This window comes from Phalaenopsis equestris, unplaced genomic scaffold (genome assembly GCF_001263595.1).
Source record: "Phalaenopsis equestris unplaced genomic scaffold, ASM126359v1 Scaffold000362, whole genome shotgun sequence".
Taxonomy (NCBI): Eukaryota; Viridiplantae; Streptophyta; class Magnoliopsida; order Asparagales; family Orchidaceae; genus Phalaenopsis; species Phalaenopsis equestris.
This window is the reverse complement of record NW_018164804.1, coordinates 216,035-228,095: the sequence shown is the minus strand read 5'-3', so window position 1 is coordinate 228,095 and position 12,061 is coordinate 216,035. Positions and strand designations below refer to the sequence as shown.

At 33.8% G+C, this 12,061-nt stretch overlaps 1 protein-coding gene across 2 annotated transcripts; it reads left to right on the top strand.

Annotated features, from left to right (window-relative positions):
- Positions 1 to 794: 794 nt before the first annotated feature.
- LOC110026281 lies at positions 795 to 9,191 on the top strand. 2 transcript variants are annotated; one of them, XM_020727164.1, is made up of 7 exons: positions 795 to 958; positions 1,030 to 1,061; positions 1,954 to 2,051; positions 2,146 to 2,228; positions 7,609 to 7,686; positions 7,778 to 7,873; positions 8,714 to 9,191. In XM_020727164.1, the coding sequence occupies exons 1-7, from the start codon at positions 869 to 871 to the stop codon at positions 8,957 to 8,959; spliced, it is 723 nt and encodes a 240-aa protein (XP_020582823.1). In that variant the 5' UTR covers positions 795 to 868; the 3' UTR covers positions 8,960 to 9,191. The 2 variants fall into 2 exon arrangements, with proteins under 2 accessions (XP_020582823.1, XP_020582824.1); XM_020727165.1 differs by lacking the exon at positions 795 to 958 and having other exon boundaries at positions 1,056 to 1,078.
- The last annotated feature ends 2,870 nt before the right edge of the window (positions 9,192 to 12,061 follow it).

Below are 12,061 nucleotides of genomic sequence, written 5' to 3'. Positions count from 1 at the left end.
ACAAAATGGCTATATTATTTAATGAGTTTTTACTTTTAAGCACAACTAAAAAAATATAAAAATCAAAATTTAAGTCTTGAGATAAGTAAATGGATAAGAATTGGGCGCTATATATGTAAATTCCCCAAAAATATAACGAGTTTAACTCTTAAAATGGGAAAATATTTGTGTGCATAAGACGTACCCAGCGCTGCATACGTCTAGGGGTTATTCCAGGGGTACAGAAGGGTTATATCGGAGTTATACCCCTCTGTAACCCCCCTATAACCTCTTTGTAGTAACTTCTTTACCCCCCTATAACCTCTTTGTAAACTACATGTAACCTACAAATGAGTTCCGCTCTTCTGTAATTTCATCGGTACAAATAAGTTACACTGAAGTTACAAGGGAGTTACACGGATGTTACAGAGGGTATAACCTGGATATAACCCCCCTGTAACCCCTGAATAACCAATAAAGCACGCACAGAATAAAGCACACACCGTTACGTAGGTCTTATGTACGCAAGTATTTTCCCTTAAAATGATGTGCAAAATTTTCATGTAATTATAAATCCAACACCTAGCTCTCTATTTTTATTTATAGGAAAATTTACATTCATACCACAAAAATGTTCTATATTTATATATATTCAATACTCAAAATTTGACACATATTTATAATAATTTGGTCTCATAAATTTATAGATGAAAATATATATTTTGTTTTTAAAATTAGTAATAATAATATTTTAGATGTAGTAATAAAAAAATGTAATTCTTATGCGTTGTAAATAAAAATGTTCGTTAGTTAGAATGTGAACGAGTAAGAGTTCCTCCATGTGGAGAACCTTTGCCTACAGGTTCGTCTTCTCTTCCTCCGTCATGCGATGGCTTCCAACCCCAGGCCTTCTCTCGTCGCGGAAATCGGACCCGATGGCATTGTCAGAGAGTCTCCCGTCATTGCTTACACGGAGAAGGTATACTGTTTCTCACTCTCTTCCTCAATTTTTCTCTGCATTGGTGTCTCACCCGTTCTTTATCTCGCTAGGTAATCGCGGAGGAGCAGCTACAGTTGAAGAGGTGTGCTAGATGTGCATGTATTTTGTTCTTTCCTCCCTCCGCTTTTCGAGATCTCGTTTCTTGATTTTACACCATTGTTTAGAAAATTTATTGAATCGGCGCAGAAGTCGATTACGGTGATCGCTTTTAACTTAGCTCAAAAGTGCGAAATCGATTTGGTGAATAGAGATTAAGGCGACGACTCAATTTTGTTTTTGTTTTTATTAGGACTAAAAATGTGAACTCTAGGTCTTTTTTTTGGTCAGTGTGGTACTGAAATCATGAGTCTAGGCTTCGGTATCGCATTCTCCTTTTTTATCTTTTTTTTTAAAAATTTTATAATTAGGATCCAGACGCGCGCGCACGTACACACACACACACACACACACACTGGATGGCGCACCGAACGCGTGGTCTCGTCTCACGGATTTTTCATAATCTTGTTCCAAGATTTTGAGAACATCTTAAATCTGTTTAGAATTTCTTTTGCTCAAACTTTAACAAAATTTATTCTAGTGATGAGCATATAGTACGATGATGCAATCACTTTTGCAGTAAACCCATTTTCTTTCTCTATTGTGTTTGCTCGATAAGCTCGCTAAATAAATAACAAAAGAACACCTAAAAAGGATGGTAGTTGTAAGCTTCATTCATCGTATGCAGAACGGTAAGTTAAACAAACCTATTAGTAATTACTTTTTTTTTTGTTATATTGTATTTAATCTGAATATTTTTCTCTTGAGAGCAAAATATTAAATCTCCTTTTTCTTTATTGTCTTCAATGATTTATTTTAAGCATAGTTATGAAGTCTTATGTTGTGTCCTGCTGTTTCTTTCCCCTTTTTAGCTCTATCCAGCCCATTCCATTTTCCTTCTTCCTTTGCATCCTAACAAAATAATATTATTACTATAGATACATCCAAGAGAATTATTCAAAAATAAGAGATGTTGAAAGAGAGCTTGAGAATCTTACACTGGAGGTGAAACTTACAGCTGGACCCAAGAAAGCTGGTAGTCCCATTTCTATTCAAACAATTTCTGCTGTGTGAAAAAATGCAAGAAATGTTCTGATTTTGATCTTTTGGCTCTTTCTTAATTTTATAAGCTCTTGAACATATGCGAAAAAAAATAGAATTAGCAAATGAAAGGTTACGAGCTGCCAAGTTGAAGGAGGAAAATGCAAAAAGGGTATGGTTTCTTTTCACTGATTTCATAGCGCTTGTTTAAATATTTCCCTTGAGCAAAAATCAGTTTTTGCACTTGGTTTCTATTTATCATCTTTGTTCATGTACATATTGAAACTGTTTATTTCACTGAAATGCAACTAATTCCTGATTGAACAGACACGTTGAGGCAACTAAAAATTGTTCACTATGAGATTAATTTGTATTTGGGATAAACATTGTTATTTTGCTTAATGGAACATTTGTTTTGGCAATCATGGGCAACTTGATGACATTTCAATAAGATATTTTTTTACAATTGTTGAAATTCATTTCGTTGACTTGGACTAGGTCTTGCAAATGGTATGATGGTGTTTTCACTTCGGGGCATTTAGATACATACCACACAATTCTTACATGTTTACATATCTAACACAAACATTCATATTTTCATGCATACCACTCAAATCCTTAACATCACATAAAAAATATCACCATCATTATCTTCTTAGAAGTGAAATACACCTTTTAATGCATAGGTTTATGACACTAAGATGTTATAAGTGCAAATATCAAACTTTTGGTGATAGAATTGTGTGGTATGTATGTAAATTTCCCTTTTACTTTTTCTATAAATTGTAAGAGTGACTTGGTTTGAATTGAACTAGAGAACCTACCCGAACTGAACCATATTTAGTGGTTTGGGTTATCTTACTTGGATTAAAGTTTGAATTTGAGCCATCCCAAATCAGTTCTTCTATGCAATTTAAAGTAACTAAACCAAATTAGGTTAATTTCTCTTCATTAGCATTAAGTCTCATTGGAGAAGTGTAAGTGTTGTAATGGCCCTAATTGTGAAGTCTTTAATATTATTCCGTTACATTTGGAACCGTAAATTCTTTCACTCGCCTGAATGGCTATTTATACTAAAGTAATTTATGGAGCTCGCAATTGTTTTGATGGGATATCAAATTCAGGAAATCATTCACCAGAGGCCTTCAAAGTAATGTAGATTATTTGTCGAGAATAAATGTAATATATATGCCATTTTATATGAGATAGTGCTTTTAGTTGTGATTATCTGATTTTAATTTTCTTGATCATATGTATTATTTTTCATCCTAGTTTCGGTTTATGGGGTCGGCTACATAAATCTTTTTTCCCCATTGTGTTCTATTGAGTGCCGTATTTTCATTTAATTCTGATAAATTAAGATCATTTTTTAAACAACAATTCATGTCACGATTTTTTCAACAAAAATTTTATGTTGGTTGTCAACTACCTAATAACCCTTCACTTTTCACATTCGGGGTTTGGGAACCCTGCAATGATAGTGTTAGGAGCTTAATCTTTTAATCTAATAGTTATTCTAGTTTAACATGTCAACTCATCAAGCAACTGTCTTTAACACCTCTTGTTAGAGATAATAGGCCTCACTACTTAGGATAAGATAAGAAGTAAGGTTATTGGTTAAAGAAAAAAGAAAAACAGGGCGATAAAACATGCATTCCCTGTTTATAGCAATTAGGAACATTCACCCGTAAACTGTGTACCACTATATCATCAGATTTATTTTGTTAATAGTTTAAATTTATGAATTTTAAGGAGGCTTTATTATATATTGTTCTTCATTATGATGTAGGTAGTTGAGTAAAACTTTTTCTATGAACAATGCACTAATTACTGATCAAGTTGGTTTTGAAATACTTTAAATTCTCAATTACGTAGGACTTTTACATAGTTGGACTTAGTAGGCTCATAATTGATGTGCAATTACTTTCTTTTATGTAGACATTTTTTATGTTATGCTTCCAACATCGTAATTTCTCTCATCCATAAGCTATTTATTCTTTGTAGCCCTGAACATATCTTTCTGTAGGAGAGACAAAAATGATAAGGGAGGGTATGCGTTTGGTAAGTGCACACATTTATGCATGCCATCTAGAACCCGGATATTGAGTTACACACACACACACACGCGCGCACACAGAGATATATATATATATATATATATATAATGCCTCGAGAGTTTAGGATTGAGTGATAGATTCTTATGCTTAATATGAAAATGAAAAGGAGAGTGCCATTGATTGCTCTCCTCCCTTGACCCGAAATAGTAAGTATTGGACAACAGTTTTAATCTTTAAATTTTTTAATTAATACGTTGCAATTTTTTTCTATATAATTTTATGTTGAAATTTCGTCAAGGAAATGAACACAGCATTCTCTCTAGCTATTCTCTCTCTCTCTCTCTCTATATATATATATATATATATATTATTGTCTTTTAATTTTCTAGTAATTTTATATTCTCTTATGCTGGTAATATTTCTTCATGCGGACAGAGTGATAAGATGCCCTGGACATTTTTTTGCTTAGAAGTACACAGCACACTAGTTGTCTAAAAGTCGGTCAATACCTCCAATGAGTGTTTGGCCCCTCTAGATAAGTCTCTGACTCCCACGCTAGGGATTGAACTAGTGAATCAGGTCCGATCAATTGTAGATGGAATTGTGAATCAATCGTTTAAATTCTCTCTATATCTCTACGGATAACCAAACCTTGGTTAGATGTGTCACCAATCTAGAACAACTGAGACTATTGCGTAGAATTGAACGTGAACCTTCAAACTTACATTGGTCTTTATTTATAGTAATTGCTGAATTTAGTACCGTAGAAATTTCATTGCTGGAGATTTTGGTCGAATGTTTTGATCATTTCACATTGGACGTCGATCGGAGCGACCAGGGATTTTCAAAATACTAGGTCGACCTTCTTAATATGACAATTGCGGGGAATGCTAAGCCATCTCTGATAAGTGTGCTGGGACTGTTCCAGATCAACATACCCCTCTTAACTTGGAGTGTTGACATGCTGATATGGTATGACTTCAGTTTTTTAATTTTTATAAACCAAACCTTGGTTAGAGTGTTGAATGCTGATATAGTACTTAGTGTGTTGTTCCAGATTTCATTCGCACTAATAAGATGCACGGTTTGTTTTTATGCAAAAGTAAATTGAGGATCTATATATCACCAACAACACCCTTGCTACTTTTAGAACTTGTGAAAGCTACAAGAATCACCCATCTTTATAGTGCCAACGTGCTGTAGAATTTGAAGAAATTGAATGAAGCTACATCATGTTCTGGCAATTAGGGATGTCAAGTTGGGTTCGTGGGTCAAGTTTAAGTCCGACTTGAAATTGACTTGACTTGAAACTGTTTTACTAGAACCCAACTTAAATACTAAACAGATCAAAAAGTTCAAGAGAAACTAGACCCACCTTCAACCAGATTAACCCAAACCTGGCCCACATTAATTGTTTAATACATACATAAAAGCTATTCGGGTTTAAGTTTGAGTCAACTTGGGGTAACTTTTGAGTTAATTTCGGGTTAGCGGATCAACCAAACTCGATTTGAAAAATTAAATGTGTCGGAGATTTTTAACTTGATGACGGTTGAAAAATTAGTTGAGTTAACCCGGATTATTCACTTCAGGTTTGAATCAAGTTGTTGTGTTGGGTCATTTTTTGACACCCCTATTGGCAATCAGTTGACATGTAAATCTATACCAACGAAGAATTATTCATCTGCCGCAACTGGTCCACATATAAGTCTAGGGCAATAAAAGTTTATCCATTGCTGCTTGAGCTCATGTGTGTTTGATCGCTCCAAAATTTCATCAGCATTGAATTTGTAACTTGCTTAAAGGTATAACACATGAAGATTCAGTACCAATGCGGGTTATTCTGACGCGGCAGGAAAAAAATAAAATTAAGTACACATACATGTTATTCCAATGTGGCGAAGAAGTATATAAATTAAGTACTCTCGCTTGTTTAAATATGATGGGAAAATTCTTTGTTTTATGGGGATTGAAGACTTATTTTCTTATGTACAACGCGTGAAAAGATCCCTTGGTCAGATGTTTCATGACATTGACCATGCACATCTTATTAGGCGTTGTGGGAAGGTCTTGCACTCCAAAATATGCCCTGTGAAGGATTGATGTTGAGAGGTTACTGAAATTTTATTTGAACACTATTTAAAATGAGCAATTGAGTTGAACATATTGGGCTAAAATCTAAACAAAATGAACGTATAAATTGCAAGTTGAGGATAAAACGGGTGTTCAATATATCATAAAAATCATTTCCAATGGACATAAATGAATATAGATTGAACCTACACATGACAACAGTGGACTCGACATCTCATCGATAACTGTAAATGAAATCTATTAGAGACTCAATAGTTCACCAACGAGGATAAATAGAACCTGCACAAGATGTATAGGGAACTCACTAGCTCGCCAAAGAGTATAAATAGAATCCTCTTGCTGCAATCGAAACTTACAAAATTTGACAAAGATGAACACAACAACCAATATGTGTAATAAGAATTGAACTCCTGGATACTTGAAAGCTCTTTAGGAAGCACGCCTTAAATAACATGTGATTTCCAACTTTAATGTACACATGAACATAAGACACTACTTGAGAGGGGTCAAAGTGAAGCTTTGCACGCATTGGAGTGTTTGTAAAAATTAGTCAAATTTTTATAATTTTTAAATCCAACATGCGCGTGATGGGGTCAAAGTGAAGCTTTGCACGCACTTGAGTGTTTGTAAAAGTTAATCAAATGTGTATAATTTTTAAATCTTTCATGTATGTGATGTGGTGATCTTACAGTCAGATGTTATGCCTTAAAAGTCATGTTAGTTGTCTCAGAAGATGTGGAAAGTCCTCTAAAATCTTTCCAATTTAGAAAGCCCCAAATATCCATATGCTTGACCAATAACTTGAATATTCAAACACTAGGTTCAAGGGTTCAAGAATATTGCCCGAGTTAAAAATAAAAGCCTAGAATTATCTTTGTTATATAAGTGTGATAGCATTTAAATTTTATAGAATTTTTTTTCTCAAAATAGCCAAAATTATATATATATCGCGCATTCTCGAGTATCCTGTCTTGCTCGTAGGAAAAAATCGTTAGTCCCACCTTAACCAGTACAATCTTCCACGTAATAAGAACTAGAGCAGACAAATTTGGGCTTCTATTTGACTTAGCCCAATTTCTTTTTTGACAAACTAGAGTAGACAGGACTTGTGCCTTACGAAAATTTGACCCTAAACACATGTCAAACTCTCTCTCATCTTCATTGTGGGAGGTTGGCGTGCAAATTTTTGGAGCTCACATATATGTGCAAATTTTTCTTCATTAATGAAGTGGGTGAATTTTTAATTTGTAGTGAGATCGCCATTATCTGGATTAAAAATAATAAGGTGGCCATCCTGCTGAGAGTATTCTGATGGAAATTTGGCTGCATAATTGTATATGTTTCAGCTTGGCGCCTGTTTCCTCTTTTGATGGTGTGCCAGTTTTTGTGAAATTTTCACAGGCATGGGAAGCAGCAGTTCAGGTTGTGAAGGATGAAGAAGCTGCAAAGCAGATACTTTGTGATGACCTAAATAAACTGGTATGCATTTAAGTTTTTACTCTTGGTTGTAAAGTATACAGTGCCGTACAATATACTCGTTATACTTCTCTTTTGGCCATTCATATGACAGGTACAGGAAAGTGCCAACACTCAATATTCACGTTTGGAGGAGCTGAAAAGGAGACTAGAAGCTCTTAATCCTAGCAGGGTTTCTAGTAATTTTTCGGTGAGTCAAAAAGAAATTATATTTTTGATTTGTTATATTTTTTTATTATTCTTTCCTTTTTGCTTTATAATAAGAACTGGTAGCAATTATATTCTTATAAATTGTCTGTTGGTTTTCTCTCAGTGATTATCTGGTTTTGTTTGCTGTACCTCAATGTGAAATTTCCTCACGGTCTTATTCAGTCAACTGGCTGCTTAGATTGTTTTGAATTAAATTTGCTAAAGCGTTATATCTTTGCATTTATGCATCTACATGCAGCTGCTGCTTTTGTTTGTTTTTATTCTAAACTCACACACACAACCGTACGTGTCGGGCATTGAATTCATCATTATATGGGACAAAACTCTTAAACACTAGGCCAAATAGCTACACAGAAGCTGCCACTCTCTTATTATTCTTGAACTGGAATAAAGAACTGCTAAAATCTTTGTGAATGAATTAAGCTTTTATGTTTCTCCTGTCCTATTTTTTTCTCTGTCCTTTTCTTGTGCATACACATCTAGACAATGACCAGACTGGGCAGTCCAAATATCCACTATTTTCTACACACTAAAAATGTTCTATTCATTGTTCATTTCTTCACTAAATATTGTAGTTTAAATCAGATCTAGTGAATTTATGCAATTTGGTCGATAAACTTATGAATTGTATTCATCAAGCTTCTTCAATTCCCCTAAAACCACATCAAAATTTTTGGGGTTTGGGATTCGATTTCGCAGAACATTCCAAGAAATGAAACTTCGGAAAGGTATCACAGTGAATGAATATGCATCAAATTGATTTCCATTCCATCCGCTAATGTTGAGGATTTCAGCAATTATTTATATTTTCCTGTTTCAGGATGGCAAACAAGTGCAGCCATCTCACAGCAATGCAACAGCTCCACAAAAGGAGGCACAGCTAGCTGCAGATTCAGCCGGTAGTAAAAGCACTGAATTGGCATCAGATGGTAAGAACCAGCAACATGAAGTTGAAGTGAGGGAAAAGAAGCCAACAGCAAATCCTGCAAGAGGGAAGAAAAACATCATTCTGAAGAGCAGAGCAGCTTCAGATTCTGGTTGGACCGGAGCTGGTTTTGATGCTTGACCTCCCCTGCCACGAGCGGTATTCTGCTGCCTTCTTTAATTTAGTTTATTTTAATTTTTTGACTTCATTTAATTCATCATAACATTGTGAAGGTGATGTATTTGATTTTTCTAGCTACACTAGTTACAGCTTTACAGGCTTAGGATGAAATCTTCTTGGGGCACCTACATGCATACCACTCAATACCTATGTATTCACATTTCTAACACCTAAATTTTACTTATTACATTTCTACCACACATTCTTTCATATCACAAAAAATACTTTTTATTTTAACATTTAAAAAGTAAAATGTACCTTTTTCATGCATAGGTTTACAGTGGTATATATGTAAAAACTGAAGTTTGGGTGTTAGGTATGTAAATACATTAGCATTTTGTGGTATGTATGTAAATCTTCCAATCTTTTTAGTTCTCCTTATTTCTGTGAGCACAAGATTGAGTTTTCTGTAATCCCATTAAACCTGTACATAACAGGGGAGTGGTACTGCACCGAAAACTAGTGTGGATCTTACTATTATGATTGAAAAGCTTGCATTCAAATTACGAACAAATTGGCTTAGAATATTTGATTAAATTTTTTGTCAGGATATGCCGCAAGATTATTAGTTTTGCTTTTAGATCCATGTAATATAAAATCTAAGGTAATTTTACGTACATGCCACTACTTTTATTTATTTGTTTATCTGACACCTAGCTTGATTTTTATATTTTTGGGGCAATTACATACAAATCACCTGAAACTTGCTATTTACAAATCTAACATCCACTTTCATTCACACGCACACGCACACGCATATATATATATATATATATATATATATATATATATACAAAACAAAAATTGATATTTACAAATTAACCACCCATGTGAGAATTACTTGGGGGTTAATTTGTAAAGATCAATGTTTTGCGTTGTGTGCATGTAATTATCTCCAATGTTTATAACATTTTGGTATTATAAGCCTATGGCGACATTTTTAAAATATTAGTACGAATGGTATGTTTCGTTGTGATGCTAAGATTTGAGTGGTATGCATGTAAATATCAAAGTTCACGTGTTAAATATGTAAATAAATGAAAATTGTGCTTTAAATGAGCATAAAACTAGCCTTAAACCAAAATTTGATCAGGTCTTTCTAATCCAAAATCGTGGAAAACAAAATCTATTCTTCACAAAATCATATATTCAAAGTAGAGAGAATGATAAATAAGACTACTCAGAATTCATGAGAAGGACATGATAAAATATGAATTTCATATATAAAAACATGTTTACAAAACAAACGGAATAAAAATACAATTTATCTCACGATCCTTCTCAAACAAATCTCTAGAAGTTCTCTCAAAGACTCTCTCTCTTTGCAATCACTCTCAATTCTCCCTTAGAAATGTAATGAAAAAGAAATCTCTCACCTTTCATTTTCTCCTACAACCCTAAAAGAAAACTCACGCCATTTTCTCTCTCTCCCTCACGTCACACACTCAAGCCTCCTCAAGTCTTCTTCTTTTATTTTAGACTGCTTCTTTTGGAAAAGAATCCAAAATTTCCTCCAACATTTCTTCTAAAAGTCAACTTTTTAAAATTCAAAATATGTGTCATTTGATCCAAAAGTCATATCCCTTCAAAGTAGGGTGAATGATTAGCATTTACATTTAACATGTTTTTCATGCTCGCTAATTTAATAATCCAAAATAAGCCAGCTGGATTGTGTTTTAGTTCAATAAAATATGAATATTTGTTCATCTCTGGTTTGTTTAAAAGCTGAAAGGCATGTAAAAATCTAACTAATGATCAATGATTAATAAGACTAGTTTCCCCTTTTTTATGGGAAGAAATGAATATCTCAAAATAGTGGTTGCAGAGTCTACCTCAAGGCCTTACAAAGTTATATCTTCACTTCATTTACTCATTCAAAGTTTTGTCTTGGTATTATCATGTTGATGTGATATAGAACTTATTAATGTTTGCATCATTTCACGTGATTAAATTGACGAAAAAATAGTTGATTGATTTGAAGAATGATAAAATTTAATCTTTTTTTAATCAAAACATATAAAATCAATATAAAATGGTTATAGTAAATATTAATTATTTAATTAATACGAGTTAAATTGAGTCAAAAAAGATTGAGCGAAAAGGCATTTCTTGTTCAACTCATTTATAAGTAAAGCTCAGTAGATTTTTTTGTGGTTGATTTTTTTTATTAACAAATGACTTGAAACATAACTGTTTGTGGATGTCGACTTCTTTTAGTATCCTTAAGGACAACGTGATTCTTGCACTTTTTAGTACTTACATATGTAGTGCAATGCTGTAGTTTTTCTTATAGCACTTGAGGGGCCACATACAAAATTTGTAAATAGGTGACGTCGAGAGAGACAATCGAGCTCGAATCACTCTTGGTTTGAGCTAGAGCTTGATTAGTTAACTGACTTCCCTCGAGCTTGAGCTTAGGTCTACGAGTTCAGACAGGTTCGTTTGTTATATAAGAGACAAAAAAATATTAATTTAAGATAGTATTATAATCAAATATTAAATAGAAATAACAATTAGAAGATAAGTAATCAAGAATTACTCCATATAAAATATAAAATATATTGGTTAAGGAAAAAGGGTATGTATGACAATTTTTTTTTTCAATGTATACCTTTCCATCTCTTTTAGAATAGACTACTCTTAGTGTTGCATCCAGTTGTATACAGTAGACCCCTTAAAGGATGTTGCATCTAGATCTGTCTGGTAGACCGTACCCGAGGAATAGAGTGTAAGATCAAGGAAAAGAGAACTTGAGAGAGAGAGAGAGATTTTTCCCCTCAGATGCAAATTGGGGAGGTACCCTGGCTCGGCGGCCCCTTTTATTCCATAAAACATGATGTTACAAGTGGGGGAGCCCCAAAACACCTTTTACATGAAAGTTCTTTTATTTATAGTTGATAGGAGGGCCAAAAAGTAAATTATAATATTATCCTTACTTTCGAAGGGTGGTACTGGATATATTATTAGTCTTTTGTATTGATGTGTAATGCTAAACAGTGCTCCATCGGAGCCCTCCGTTGAAGGGAAAAAATTCCTTGTCTAATTCTGGTTGGCCAAGGGAAA